General features: G+C 39.3%; 2 protein-coding genes across 3 annotated transcripts in view; one reads left to right on the top strand and one right to left on the bottom strand.

Moving 5' to 3' along the window:
* The window catches only part of shroom2a (shroom family member 2a), a 34,304-nt gene extending 23,000 nt beyond the window's left edge, over nucleotides 1-11,304 (bottom strand). The window contains exons 1-3 of one of the 2 annotated variants that reach the window (XM_084548933.1): nucleotides 11,058-11,304; nucleotides 9,274-9,487; nucleotides 526-674 (exon numbers count right to left, since the gene is read on the bottom strand). In XM_084548933.1, coding sequence (XP_084405059.1) covers nucleotides 526-674; nucleotides 9,274-9,480 — 356 coding nt within the window. In that variant the 5' untranslated portion in view covers nucleotides 9,481-9,487; nucleotides 11,058-11,304. Of the gene's footprint in view, nucleotides 1-525; nucleotides 675-9,273; nucleotides 9,683-11,057 lie in introns of those variants that run through there. The other variant, XM_084548932.1, reaches the window with a different exon arrangement.
* A 306-nt stretch (nucleotides 11,305-11,610) lies between these two features.
* LOC311490890 (synapse-associated protein 1-like) lies at nucleotides 11,611-14,520 on the top strand. Its single transcript, XM_084548645.1, has 9 exons — nucleotides 11,611-12,006; nucleotides 12,130-12,239; nucleotides 12,321-12,387; nucleotides 12,474-12,547; nucleotides 12,646-12,785; nucleotides 12,913-13,064; nucleotides 13,179-13,237; nucleotides 13,331-13,475; nucleotides 13,564-14,520. The coding sequence occupies exons 1-9, from the start codon at nucleotides 11,802-11,804 to the stop codon at nucleotides 13,689-13,691; spliced, it is 1,080 nt and encodes a 359-aa protein (XP_084404771.1). The 5' UTR covers nucleotides 11,611-11,801; the 3' UTR covers nucleotides 13,692-14,520.
* Nucleotides 14,521-14,593: the final 73 nt, after the last annotated feature.

Below are 14,593 nucleotides of genomic sequence, written 5' to 3'. Positions count from 1 at the left end.
AGACAGGATCTGACTTCGGACAAAAAAGAGTGAATGCTATAATTAATCATGTGTTTGCCATTTTTATTCGGAGAAAGGGTTCGATGTGTGATGTGCATGCTGCTATCAGAGCAAACAACGCACACTACAAATGCCTTATCATAGAGGGCGTGAGACCAACTGACGAGGTGTGCTGAACTGATAAAAAAAAAATAAAACAAAATCTCAGAGTCATATAGTATCGTTTGCATAATGTCCTATTGTGTATTCTTCTCACGCCCTTCCTCCTCTGCGTGGAAACTAATGATGTCACCCAACAACCTCTCTTCTGTGTTTCAACATCTTCGTCATGAAAAACTCTCACAAACCATGACCTTCTGTTGACGGCAGGCCAGTACGACCTGGAAAAACAGGACCATCTACACTGCTCAGTCACCTTGGCTTGTTGAAGGTGTAACTATGGTGACCTATTAAGCTAAAGAGGAGGTGACAGCAGCAGATGCAGAAGGAGGGAGCACAGGAGGGGACTGGAGATTGGTTACCTACCTTTTCACCACCAGATTGAGGGTCTTGTGGGATCCTTTCACTAGGCAGATTGCCTCCTGTCTGTAGCCACTCAGGGGAATCTCGTTGATGTTGACTAGCTCGTCTCCCACCTGGAGACTTACAGCTGCTGCCTTGCTGCCCTCCTCAACCTGGAACATAAACACAACAGATGGATAAGTGAGAGAAATGTTTTTATACAGAGACAATCAAATATTTCTGCTGGAGAGCTAGCATGTTTCCATGACTAGCATGTCAGAGAGAAGTCATGACATGCAACATTTAGCAGTCTTAAGACACGTCAATATCTCTGTCTCTGAAAGCTTCCAACCATTTTGTTTCAATAATATAAAGCCAAACTGCTTGTTAGTCCAACTCAGGAATTGGACTGAGAATCACCTGGCATGGCACTCCTCCTATTACAGAGAAATGCCATGCTAGCTCTAGCTAATATAAGCGATTAGGTGATTTGTGCAGAAAACTCCACCACCACCATTGCATTTGAGTCTATGTGCACACTCAGTTTAAGTTGTGAAAGCCCCATAGAAGCTACATGACATTCTTTAAGTGTTCCTGCTTCTGAGATGTGGACACAACTCCAATCGGACAATAGGGACAAAATGGATGCACAAATGACCACCCTCTTTCTGTAGAAAATATCCAATTTAAAAGTGGGCGTCAAGAGACTGTGTTGTGAAAGAGATTCACCTCATACAACCTAAGCTTAGTGCCACTCACAATCAGTGCTTCAAAACTTGTGATAAGCCAGACCCTGATATTTGCAGTAGGTCTGAAGGACTATTGTGGTGTAAATTCTTTAAATGTGACTTTAAATGATAACGAGTATGTTACATAACACAAACAGAGCTGCAATTCAACAATTTATTCTTAATCTATTATTCTCTCAATGAAATGATAAACCATCGTCAAGAAATAGATAAAATAAATAATAAAATCCTTTCAAAGTCAATATTTAAAGTCTTCAACATTAGGATTTTTTGAGAAGCTGGAACCTGAGTATGATAGATTGTAAACATGTATTTTATTAGCGTCCATTAGGCCTAGTAAGAAAGTAAAAAAGTAATCAAAGAAAATTATGTTGTATAAATAATGGCAATTACTTCATTTTCAGTATTGCAAGAAGTAAAGGCTGCATACTGTGAAATACATGAATAAATATGAACTCAGTCACACATTTATCAGATCTTCAGGCAGCTAAGTCATGAAATCAAGGGCAGCATAACTACAAAGAAAACTGCTTCTGCTGAGCTCTACAAAAGAATGAAAATGTGTGAAAAACACAGCATAAAGCGACCACCGTCTCACATTCTAAGTAGACTTTATAGAGTAACCGTGACAAAGACACACCATGCTGTTGACCAAAATTAACAGCATGTAGGCCAGCTTCTAAAGGCAAGAATCAAAGGCTATAAATATACTTCAAAAAGCTGCTGTCCAAGCCAGTGACATGATGTAAAAACAAACTGTACTGTGTTTGTCTGAGGGCAGACACCTGCAATAACACAAAGGGATGTATAGTGAACCGAGTACAGTGCACTGAACTCAGCAACTGTTAGTGTTGGCGTCATCTCTGGAGAAAACACACCGTTATGAGGCTTGGTCGAAGACATTAAGCTGGCAGAAACACAGCTCTTAAAGTATGAGAAATATCGAGCGTTAAGGTCAGTGCTGTCCTCACACTGACGCAGAGAGTCAGATATGAGAGGTGCAAGACAGCACAGCTCAGTGTGGAAAGAAAAGCAGCGAGAACTTGCTTCGCAGTTGGCACATTAACACACAAAAGCCAAGCTCTGCAGCTGATTATCAGTTCTCCACTCAACCTGTGAGAGGGGGGGCTGTATGACTCAACTCCGCAAGTATGTGTAGGTTTACAGACAATTACGTCTTATATGGCCTTTATCCTCAGCGCAGAAAACCAGAGCCCCAGATAGCACTAATATACTGAGGCCTCTTTTCTTTTTTCTGTAATACAGGGTGAAAGCAGGGTAGACGGAGGATTTCAATGATAGCTGGCAAAATGCCTGAGCTGATCCTGATATGGTAGTGTATTTTTGTAGAGAATAACTGCCCGCCCCAGTTTTACTGGAATAGGAAAACAATTCTTGTTAGAAAAAGTAGTTTGAATGATCGATTTTCACTAAGGAACCGAAGCAGCAGAACACACTATACCTAACTGGCTTACTCTACTGGTTATATTTCTCAGGGCTAAATGTGTAGTTTTGGATTACGCAAGCTTCAGATAAGGTTTTTGAGGAGGCCAGTTAGCAAACTGGATTAAACTGGTGATATTTGGTGATAGGTTTCTATTAGTTTTTTTTTTTGTTTTTTTAAAAAAAAGAGATTATTTTGTGTACAGCTGGGCATGGTAGCCAACTGTGGGCATTGGATACACTTTGGGCACTTCTGGACACACAGAATAGGTTCACGCCATCCAGTGTGGCTCACAGATTCATGCTGTTTATAATTTGCTAATCATAACAGAGCTCTATGACAATAATCAATGATAAATTCACCCACGGCATTAGCAGGATTTGTTGGCAGTAGTAAAAACATTGCCAGGCTTTGAGCAGAATTTACACTAGTCAGCTGGGATTCTGATGGCTCAGTTGGTTCGGACACATGGAAAAATGCGACATTTTAATTATATCTTAAAACCTTTTCACTTTAGGCAGTTCACTGGATTAAACCGGTTTTGAGACTGGACCAGGCTGTCGTGCAAAATCCATTTCTTTGAGTTGCCTAAAAGCAGTTGTTTAGGAGAAGTAGGAAGAAAAACTAAACTAGTACACCGATTAGTGCAACCAACGCTTTCTGCACATTTATATAGGCCCCAAAACTGAGTCTTCTACAAACTGTTGTCTTGTATATACCATTACAAGACAACAGTGTTTAAAATCAATGCAGTTTTTAAAATCAACAACTTGCCTACAACAGCCATGGCCTACATACAAGTCTCTACTTGTTACAACTTCAAAGAAAACGTGGTTCCACATGCAGTGTTTTGATAATATAAGTAAGTACAGACTGTCAAAAAGCAACATATAAAAAAACAAGGGGGCACATAAAGATAGTGTCAAGGCACAAGAGTCGCACTGCTTTTCCAAACATTTTTCACCAGAGAAGCCCAATCAGCATGAGCCATACCATGTCCTTTGTTTACCATCTTCCTCCAGGCTATAATCAGGCCGACTGCAGCCATCCTGGATCCCTGTGTATCCTCAAAAATAGCATTATGTCTCTGCGTGGGTCACGAAGGGAAGGATGTGGTGGCAAAGAGGGTAAGGAATGTGTCTTTTCTGCTGACAGATGTCCTGAGCAGGGCGCTGACAGGCCGCTGAACTCAGACCTTATGTATGGTTGTATGCACTGCCTGCGCACACACCACTAAGAATGTTCATTGTAGTTAGACAAGGCACCAGCAACCGCATAAACAAACTCACCCCAAGTTGACTTTTGTGTAACTTCAGTTTTTTATCTCTCTCTGTAGCTGCAGACAGAGAAATCTTCTCAACATCTGTGCTTTTTGCAAAGTTCTAGCAGTAAATCATTACATGCAGTAGAGACATGCAAAAGCCATGTTAACCTGCACATCTGCAATACAGTTATTGCGATAACTGTGTTAGCTACATTTATGGTGTTCAGTTCCTAAATCACTGGACTATATCATTGTGATAAAGTCAGTTTAAGAAATGCAAAAGACAACCGACAAACAACAGTTTCCTAACAGAAGATTATGGTGGTTAGTTTGTTAAACCTCAAAGTAAATCTGAATGCTGTGTGGCTCTGGTGTCAGACATACAGACAAACTCTTCTGTGGGCAGTATCCAGTTGTTTAGCTGCTGAATGCTCCATTATGTCCACCAGCTAGCCCCCAACTGCGCCTGTCTGCCGTCTGGTGCCGGTCAAGTGGCTTTTTACTGCTATTTTGATTAAATCACGTCAGTTACGGAATAAAACAACAATTTGCGCACCAGAAAACCAAATCTGAGCTGAAAAGAGCTAAAACTGTCAAGCAGAGGGAAACTACGGAGTTGAAGTGATGAATTATCACAAGACAAGTGTCTCATTTTATTTAATACAAAGACATTAAACCCATTGTTTGTAAAAAAGATTTTGCTTATAGCAGCTTTAAAGCAGTTAGGAAACAGAGAAACAATTGCGTAAATGTAGCCACACAGTTCCAACTAAAGAACTGTCCGATAACAAAATATGAAAATGAATTAAGGATGTACTTATTCTCTCATTACACAGGCCCTGAATTTTGGGTTTAATCATAACCTTACTTCAGTTAGGTATCAAAAGAAATATTGATAGTTCTGCTGTTGGGGCAAAATTATGGAATTTATTAAACATGCACTTCATTAAGGTTATAGTATTATGTGCTTGCTCACGCCTGGAGAAGTGTTGATTAAAGGCTGGGATCATTTTCCCGGCTCTTGTTTATGACACTGTTGTATTATATTACATTGTTGCTGTATTACATTGCTGCTGGATCTAGTTTGCTATTTGGCCCGGCCAAACAGAATCAGAAACATATAATAGGATTTATTGCAGGACTGTTGTGCATTACTTTTCGCTAGGTGTGCCTAATAAACCTGCAACTTAACATGCGTGGTAACTTTGAGCCTTGCACAGAAAACTACCATCAAACTGAAGGAAATCTAAAATCTCATACCTTTACAATAACTCTGTTTTGTGCCACATGTAAAGGTTGAGCAGCTCTATCAAAGAGCAAACTCCATTCTGGAAATCTAGCGCACAACATCGTCACACAAAGAATTCAATAATTGGTAAAACCTGTTTACCTGCAGGTCATTTCTCTCAGCGTGTGAGGACAGAGATATTTCTGCGGTGGCTCTGGTACTGGTTCCTTGAGAGCAAACAATATTTTTTTCATATTAAATTTTATCCCTGCACAGGAAACATATGTATGAGATGCATGCCCAGCTGCCTTGTGTAAAACAGGATTATTTAAGTTTATTGAGACTAAGGACTTTAAGTCCATGAAGACCTTGAGCATAACCTGAGCTATGAGTGGAATGTTAAGAATTTTAATTAGATCCAGAAAGGTTTTTAACAAATACTCCGAACCTGTCATCAAACTGTGGGCCGGCTTTTATTGAAACGACCTGAGAGAGAGAGAGTGGAAGGGAAAAAACTGTGATTTTGATTATCGCAGACAAATGGATAGAGCATGTTACTCTGGTTAACATATAAAATGCACACATCCTCGGTAAGAACAAACTTTGTGCTCACTTCTAGCCTCACTGCGAAACTGAATTTTGCAAGATAAACAGACCAGCTTGAACTTAATTCTAAGTGGAAGTATTCTAAATAGATCTGTACGGGCAAACAATAAGTAAAGGATTGCAGCTGGAATATAATTAGTTGTGGAAAACTCAACAGAAGTCCTTTTGGGTGTTGCAGTCTTAAATAGCTGAACTCTACAAAGACACTTTAACGTTTTTATGAAGACTAACTTGTCTACATATGAATGACATTTTTATTATTAGAAGCAAAGAAACCCCTTTCATCATTAAATATAAAAAACTTCAGATCAGATCAAATCTAACAACCATTATGTGCAGATTCTGCATTGCTGTACCAGTTTAAGCAGGATAGATGTTAAAAGAAATAGAATATGAAGAATATAGGGGAAATGCACATATAGCTTACTGTGTGTGAATACCTATGTCTATAGTACGTTCATATATTTATTCAGACCTTTTTTCCCCCATCAAGAAGACAGAAGCCTGTAGATATACTGTGATGGGAATAATACGTTCACTGGCATCTTTATCTTGTTAACACAAATAATTCAATGACACATCTTTACAAAATCAATGGCTACAATCTTGAGAGGAGCTCCAAAATAACTAAAATCACTAATCCTGACTTAATTTATCCCATCAGGCCATTCCACCGGGCTTCAGGCTGTCACAGATAATTCACTACATTTAGAAAATCAAACAAAGCTCCAACATTCCTCCCCCCGCTCCTGGTACCGCAAGCTACCCTCCGAGCTGAAATTTAACCCGGCGCAAAAGTATGAGAAAGCAAATGTCCAGGTGAGATGTAATAACACACAGCACGCACCAAGTGACAAAAAAAACTGAACTCTAAGGCATTTTGAGACAGCCTGACAAATGTGTGTTAAGTCTCGTCCATGACTAATTCACTTTATGAGATTAGTGAAAAATTCTTTAAGTGCCAGATACGAACTATTACATATATTTCAAAAGAATGTACTTAAAAACAGATGAGAAGTTGTCAGAATCAGTCAGCATCTCACCGTCTGATGCAACCAGGTCCACTTCTGTTCCTTGGAGTGGCATTGAGTGACACAACGATATCGGTATCAAACCAAAGGACTGCGGTCAAGCTGGGCAATGGTTCACAATTCAGCAATGTGACCTTGCCATTTAATCTTACAGCTTAAAGACTTAAAGAGGTCAGAATTCTAGTCATTTCAATCACATGCTCGCACAATTGATGCTAAGGTGGTGACGGTGGTCTCACCTAATATGGTGGAGTTTCGCCCTTCTGCAATGAACTTTGGACCCCTTTTGGTCCAATGCAGAAATGACTAACAAAAAAAAAAAAAAAACAAGCAGCTCTGGACAAACAGGTGCTGTTATTTTACCATGTGAAATTAACTAGCAAGGTCGTTTGTAGTAAATCATTACACAGTCAACAGAGGAGTGAGGTTACAGTGTGGGCTACTCTGTGGTGAGGTACTCCCCGTCTCATGGGCACTGCATTCATACTGTGGCTCATAACAACAATTTAACAAAGCTGTGGTATACAGGGATTACAAGCTATAATGTATGCTCTGATTAATGATTACATTTTCAGCCATAGTGTGCCAAATACACATGCTGCGACTCCACCTTAAAAGGACACACTCTCTCCTTAAATTAGCTACATATCTGAATATACGCATGAACGGCAAGAATCCATAGTCTATACTTGGGAACACCTCAGCTAACTGATAACATGTGCTTGCTAACATACTGATAATGATTTAAAGGGGGCTGAGTTTACCATGTTCACCACCTTAGTTAAGTGAAATCATGTTGAAATTTGCTACCTGCAGCTGATGGGAATGTCATTAGTTTGGCAGATGTTGAACAAATTTCAATTTCAACCTGATGGTAACGCTATGAAAACTACGACAAGGAAGTCATCAAATGTCGTATCACCTTATCTCGTACGCCGGACATGTGAAAACACTGACGTCATTTGATCAATTTATTTCCCTCCAGCAACACCATAAAATTCCTTGGTAATTCATACAGTTGTTAAGGCGTTACAGTTGAATTCAAACTGACGGACAACTGAAAGACTGACATTGTATTCCACTAGTACCGCTAAATACAGGCTCATATCAGTGATCTCTGACAACAGGACAAAGTGCTGTGTGTTTGCAATATTTAAATTTTTCCCAAGCCATCCACTCTCTTCCTCCATATTTCAGTTCCCCTTGTTCCCAGAAAAGAAAAGCACACAGCGAAGTGTTTGCCGTGTACAATACGCAGTGAATGTTTCAGGTGTCAGAACATTTGGCAGCTACTAAAATTATAGTCTTAGCTGGTCTAGGCAGCTACTGACAAAACTAATTATTTGTGCAAACACTACACAGAGACTAATGTTTGACTTTGCCAGCTAGCCTCGCCTGCGCCATCATGTTAAAGGCCTTGTGATAATTTATACTCATAATTAGTTTGGCATGCTATAGATTGAATTAACGCTGTTAATATTTCTCAGATTAGGAGGGGCTTGATTTGAAAGGCTGGCTGATGTTTATGTAAATGTACACTGAAAGTAAAATACACGCTTCTGTTTCATATTCCTGGGGCCGTATTGGCTTCCTAATTCACAGATCCTTTCTTAACTCTTTGCCAACCACCGTTATTATAGTTCCTGTTCTATCAAAAGCTAGAAAAGTGTATCACACATACGACACAAACTAATTCCCCTAATTCTAGGATAACCATTAAGCAGTCCTAACTTTTACTTTTCCACCAGGTAGTATTAGCTAACTTGTTTAATCAATAAGACTGCTCTATCATTGCTTTTATAGAAACCAACAAACAGGCGAAACTTATTAACTGGAGCCCATGGCAGACCCTAATGATGTGACAAAAGCTCATTAGTAGATACAGGTTATACAGGCCGTGATCCTGCAGTCAGCCGAGCATCTATGACCAGCTCTGGAGAGGCCACTTCTCTGGTGAAGTGCCTGACAAATAGTGGCAAAAATATCTCGGCCTGCTATTTCAAGCAGTCTAAGAGGTGGCTACAGCAATTAGCAGTTGCCTGAATATTATATACACTGTACAGTTTCCAAGAGTAGAAGAATTCCCCACAGGTAAGGAAGAATAGGATGTCATTCCTAAAGTTGTTTTGAATTTTCTTCTGTGATACAAAACTGGGAAAAATCCCATTGTGTACGCTTCGAATCTTAACTTAGGACTTAAGATGAATAGTTTCTGTAATATGGCCCCAGCAGCTTTTGTCCATTATGTTTCTAAGCTTAAAACAATGGAAATGATTTGGTGGAATGTGCTAATTACCTTTTTTTTGGATGGATATACACCGAAGTATTCAAGAAAAATTATAAGATTATTTTAGCCTAAAAAAGAAAAATGAGTTTCATCTCACAGCTGAGACCCTGCGTTCACACTGGTAAATAGATCTGAGCTATCTTTGAATCATTGAATCATTCACCTTGGTTATGAGCAGTGGTTCCCGGTGCTCCAGACCCCCTCTGAGTGTAAACCCCCATGGTGCACCTCCAGAAAGCAATACATCCACCAGCTTCCAGCCTTCACCATCTCTGGTCCTCTGATCCAGATCTCCTGATTTCTGCATCACATGCCAAAAGCTCTCTGCCTCTGTACAGCGCAGATCATTTCTATATCCCCCAGCATCCATTGCACTGCTATAAAAGTAAAGAAACAAAATCATTAAAGCATATCCAATCAATACATACTAATTAGTACATGTCCATAAATACTGGAGGTTAATGTTTACCTATATTTAAAAGGCCAAATTTTCAATTCCTTGTATGCTGTCCTAAACAGGCACATAACTTTTAAACATGCTTTGTTGCAATACTACGCTGATAACTTTAATTTATAATCCCCATTGAAGTGAACAGAGCTAGATCTTCACTGGTACTAGACACAGTTGTTCTCTGGTTGACAATCAGTTTAAGAAATTGTTTAAGAAAGATTTTACTGATAACTTTCAGTACTCAACATCATTATGACTGGGTAACTGGGTTTAAACTACTGACATTTTTGAAGCCCTCCAGAGCCTAAAAATAAACTGATAACTGTCTACAAGGATTTGTCTTGATAAAATGTTTGAATGTAAATATTTCTGTTTAATGTGATACAATTTGTGAAGTTTACATAACACACAAGTTTTCAGTATTATGTCAAGTCAATATTTCAGTAGATAATTGCTATGTCATTGTCCCTTTGTTTAATGGATGTCAATTAATCTTCCCCATGAAAGCTTTAAATGATTACAAAACTTACGATTTAGATTATACCCTAATGTGCCATGTGTATTTTATAACTGAGCTAAATTTCAGCTTTCAGAAAACAAAGTTTTGATTTATTTGATCAAGCAAATTATCAAAATTTTACATTAAGACCACACTACCACCTAATTATAACCATGGTAATTAGCTAAGTTTAATAAACATCAGTGACACTAATGTTTGGAAGAAGGAAAAGTGATCGCCTCATATCAGTGTATTACAGTCAGGCTGTACGCAAATGGGATTCGGGGTCTGTTCTGGGAAACAAGGGCACCATTTAAATAAGGCTCTTAACTTTAGAAATAAAATAGGTTAAGTTTATTTTATGGATAAAAGTTTTATCTAAAAACATTAAAACGTTCTCATTCTTTGTAGTATTTCATAATTACCACAACAAACTGTCGTCTGACTTTAATTGTAAATTTGAATTTTCAATTATAATAGTGGTTTTGGATCTACTTCTTTGTTTCCTTTGGCATTTTACAATTTAACGGGTTATAGTGACTGGACTGTGATAGACCACAAGGCTTGCAGCGCTCTTACTTTGAAAGTAACACATCTTAAAGACACTAAATGAATTAGAAAATGTGCATTTTGTCATTTGCACCATAAAATATATTTTGTCTCTGTTCTCACGATATAAAACGCAGCCCTGTCTGACTGCATTGGGCAATCTGTAACACTGCGTAAACACCTGTTGTCATACTCCAGACAGGTTGACTTAAACTTAATGCTCTTATGTGCGAGAGAATTAAACACACCATCACTGTCGAGCAACACAATGGAAACCATCATCGGCTGTACAAACAAATAAGCTAAACTGAGCCGAGTTAAACAGACCTTCTCTTTTACACTGAAACTCAATCTTCGTGCGAAATCAACACATCATAAAAAATATCATCTGCTCCGTGAGGTGCGAAGCTTTGTCAAAATATCTTTAGAAACTCCGCACTGACCTTACCTGGCAATTCAACTTTAGTACAAACCGGTGAACAGGAAAGCTCCGTCGGGGTGGCACGCAGCAGCTATATCCCAGGTTTACGTTACACATACTTCATCTTCTGTAATCGTCTTTCTTTCCAGAGGAACCGCGTTTTGATCGTGCGCTAGTCGTGCAAAGTCCTTCGCGGGATAAGATGAGAATTCACGCAGTTTGAGTCGCAGCTGTTAAACCCTACTTCATGATACAGACCGAGAACGGCACACTGACACACTCAGGAGAGTTTAAATTAGCTAAGCTAAACTAGCCCCATCCATGGACAACGGGGATAACAAGTGTGGGAAAGTACAGCGCAAGCGTGCCATCTGCCGTTGGCTAACAAGTAGGGCGAGCGTTCACCGTCAACAACTTATGCTCAGATATATCAACACGCTCTGCCCCTGAAGCTGAGACTTGTCCAGTTCTCTGTGGGCAGTCAGGTCAGTCAACTAACTGCTTCAAATCGCCGTTTAGCTAACTATTAACCTGGCTAAAGTCGGACACACCAGTTGAAACGGAGCGCGTGCGTTTCCATGACAACTAGTTAAGGGTAGTCAGAAAGGTCAAACCAGACAGATTCGCGGAAGTAGGCGACTAGTGAAACGTCACCAACTATCACAATAGTTTCAAGCTACCAGAAATGCGACATAATCAAATAAAAAATCTTAATTAGAGTATGTCAGATAACTTATTTTAACTTTTTAAAAGTTAAACGTATGTTCAAGTATGTTTAAGAACTGGGGAACCTGGCTTGGAATAGAAAACGAAAATGGGCAAGTTAAACAAGAAAGCGAGACTACTGTCGATGGCAATGAGGCGAACGGTCCTGAAATAAACAAACCGACGGCTGTTGCTGAAGGTGAGCAGACCAGTGTTGTAAAGGAAGATGATCTGCCGCCTCAACTCCTCCAAAAAGCCACGGGTTTCAGTGGTAAGTTTGCTGTACTTGACAAAGGGCATGGGTGGACTTTGTTATACTGAAAGTGTAACTGACAGATTCTGCAGGAAGATCCCTGTAACCACAGTAATGTTTGTCTTAATTGCTTCTGTGCAGGTTACATATTTAATTTTGCCAGTAGTGCCTCAAAGAAGCTGTCAGAGTCCGTTGTTGAAACAGCACAAACCTTAAAGAAAACCGTGGAGGAAGGGAAGATTATTGATAAGGTAAAAAGCTTTGCTGTTAGTCATCCTGACAACTCCTCCCCTTCGTTTTGCTAAATAACAGTTTATATTTTCTTCCATCAGACCATTTTGGGCGATTTCCAGAAAGAACAAGAAAGGTTTGTTCAGGAGAAAAATGCAAAAAAGTATGGTAAGTACTTCCATCAAAATTTTACTCATTTGCTCATTGAGTGCATAACATTACAGTAACTACATGTCTGATTTCATTGTTCTCAGATGCTGCCGTGCCACCATGGGTTGGTTATAATGAAGAGGACACAATACAGCAACAGATTTTAGCTCTCTCAGCTGTGAGTGTCATTATGAAACATTTCTTTTGTTAAATTTTGAATCACTGAATTGCCAAAACAATTATATGATTTTGTTGTGCGGTTTATTTTGGCGACAGGACAAAAGGAATTTTTTGCGAGACCCTCCTGCTGGGGTGCAATTTCACTTTGACTTTGAGCAAATGTATCCAGTCGCCATGGTGATGCTGGAGGAAGACGAGCTCCTCAGGAAGATGCGCTTCCATCTGGTCCCCAAACAGTGAGTGTTGAATATTAACTTTGGTGTCTTGTGTTTTCAACATGTGGTTCTTTGCGTAAAAGCGTGTTTGTTAAAAACTAAAATATGTTCCACCAAAGTAATGATTGTCTTTTCTTCACATCTTTAGGGTGAAAGAGGAAGTATTCTGGAAAAATTACTTCTACCGCGTGTCTTTAATAAAACAGTCAGCTCAGCTCACAGCTCTTGCAGCACAACAGGCAGATGAGCGGAGGAACTTGGAGAAAACCTGCTCCAGTCCTGAGGGTCCTCATCAGAAGGGTACAGTCTACGGTCTTATTTAAAACTCTGAGGCCTGTGTTGGATCCTTATGTTGACTGGTTTCTTTCAATGCATTTGAACACAGCATTTCACCCCAAAAATACTTTTTTGCAGATGTCGTCAAACAGAAAACGTCCCCCGCCACCCACAGTCCCAGACCAAAGTCAAGAGAGGTACAGTAAGCCACTTGTTTTTAAGGAATGAATTACCTGAGAAAATTCATTATAAAATAGTGACAGGACTAAGTTGTGTTTGTGTTATGAAAGGATGAAAAGGAGATCTCCACCAGCCCGCCAGTGCCCGAATTTGTAAGTGATGCTTTTGACTCATGCAAGATAAATGAGGACGACCTGCGCAAAGAAATGGAACAGCTGGTCCTGGACAAGAGGGAACATCCAAACACACACCAGGGTACACGCTTTGAAGGTTATCATATATCTGAAGAGCATTTTGTCAAAGTTCAGTGAATGACTCACTAGTATTTTTTTTTTTTTTTCAGAAGAAACTGCAGACTGGGAGAGAGAGTTGCAGGAGCAACTTCAGGAGTATGACGTGTTGGCTGATAATGAGAACCTTGATGACAACTGGGACAGAGAGATTGAAGAGATGCTAAAGGAGGACAGTTAGGGCAATTACACAGGCGCCCCCAGCTTTAACAGTGAGATGGACACCTGTAAGGTCAGAGAGATGGAATCATTTATCACAGTATTGGACAAGATCTAAACTAAGCAAACTGACCCAGAAATGTCTGTTACATAGCAACATCCATAGCAACAAAAACTGTGAAAGAATGTGGTGTTTCTTTGTTCTGTGGTTACATAGGAATGGTTTAAGATAAGTTCAGGAATAAAAGCCATTATATTGATTTGGGTTTGCGCTAATTAAACGGTGTAGATAATGGAAACTAAACTAGTAATACCAAGTGTTCCATATTAAGTGTAGATTCTTAGACTGGAAACTTTGATGTGCCTTGCTGGACTCAGAAATAATATGAACTAAATCCAGTGATATTTTCTTAGAAAATCTGTTGTGACTAGGAAAGTATGTTTATCAACTCCTGAGTCAACTCCTTTTTTACCCACAGTATATCTATATAAATATAAAGTTATATTGGCTATATTTTTGTCCAATCACAAGCCTCTGTTAATATCACTTTTTAAATGCTTTTGACTGTGTTTTACCGGTTAGGATTTAGCACAGTGTACTAAAGGGCTTTGGCCTTCATTCATTGAATCATTTTGATAAAATACACACAAAAAAGTTATTGTGATCAAATGCATTGTCTTCTCTTTGGATGTTTGTTTAATATACTGCCATGTCAAGGCAAGCTGCCTTCTTCCTGTTTATATTATTCTAACAGACAGACCCACAATCTCTTTTTGTATTTACATTTGTGCAAACTGTAGTGTATTAATTTGTATTTTTATTAAATTTTAATTTCAGTATTACCCTCAATGCATTGCATCTCTCTCACTCACACCGATCTTGCTTTTACTCGTGTTAATGCACGGACAGTATGACATTGTGAG

Source organism: Chelon labrosus, assembly GCF_963514085.1.
Source record: "Chelon labrosus genome assembly, chromosome: 7".
Taxonomy (NCBI): Eukaryota; Metazoa; Chordata; class Actinopteri; order Mugiliformes; family Mugilidae; genus Chelon; species Chelon labrosus.
Note: the sequence above shows the minus strand (reverse complement) of the source record. Positions and strands in the feature narration are given on the sequence as shown.

Bases quoted from the DNA above. Each gene is read 5' to 3' on its own strand.
- LOC311490890 (XM_084548645.1), top strand. From the start codon at position 11,802: ATGTTTAAGAACTGGGGAACCTGGCTTGGAATAGAAAACGAAAATGGG. The intron at 12,786-12,912 runs GTGAGTGTTGAA...TCACATCTTTAG, and splicing joins TTCCATCTGGTCCCCAAACA to GGTGAAAGAGGAAGTATTCT. The intron at 13,065-13,178 runs GTACAGTCTACG...ACTTTTTTGCAG, and splicing joins TGAGGGTCCTCATCAGAAGG to ATGTCGTCAAACAGAAAACG.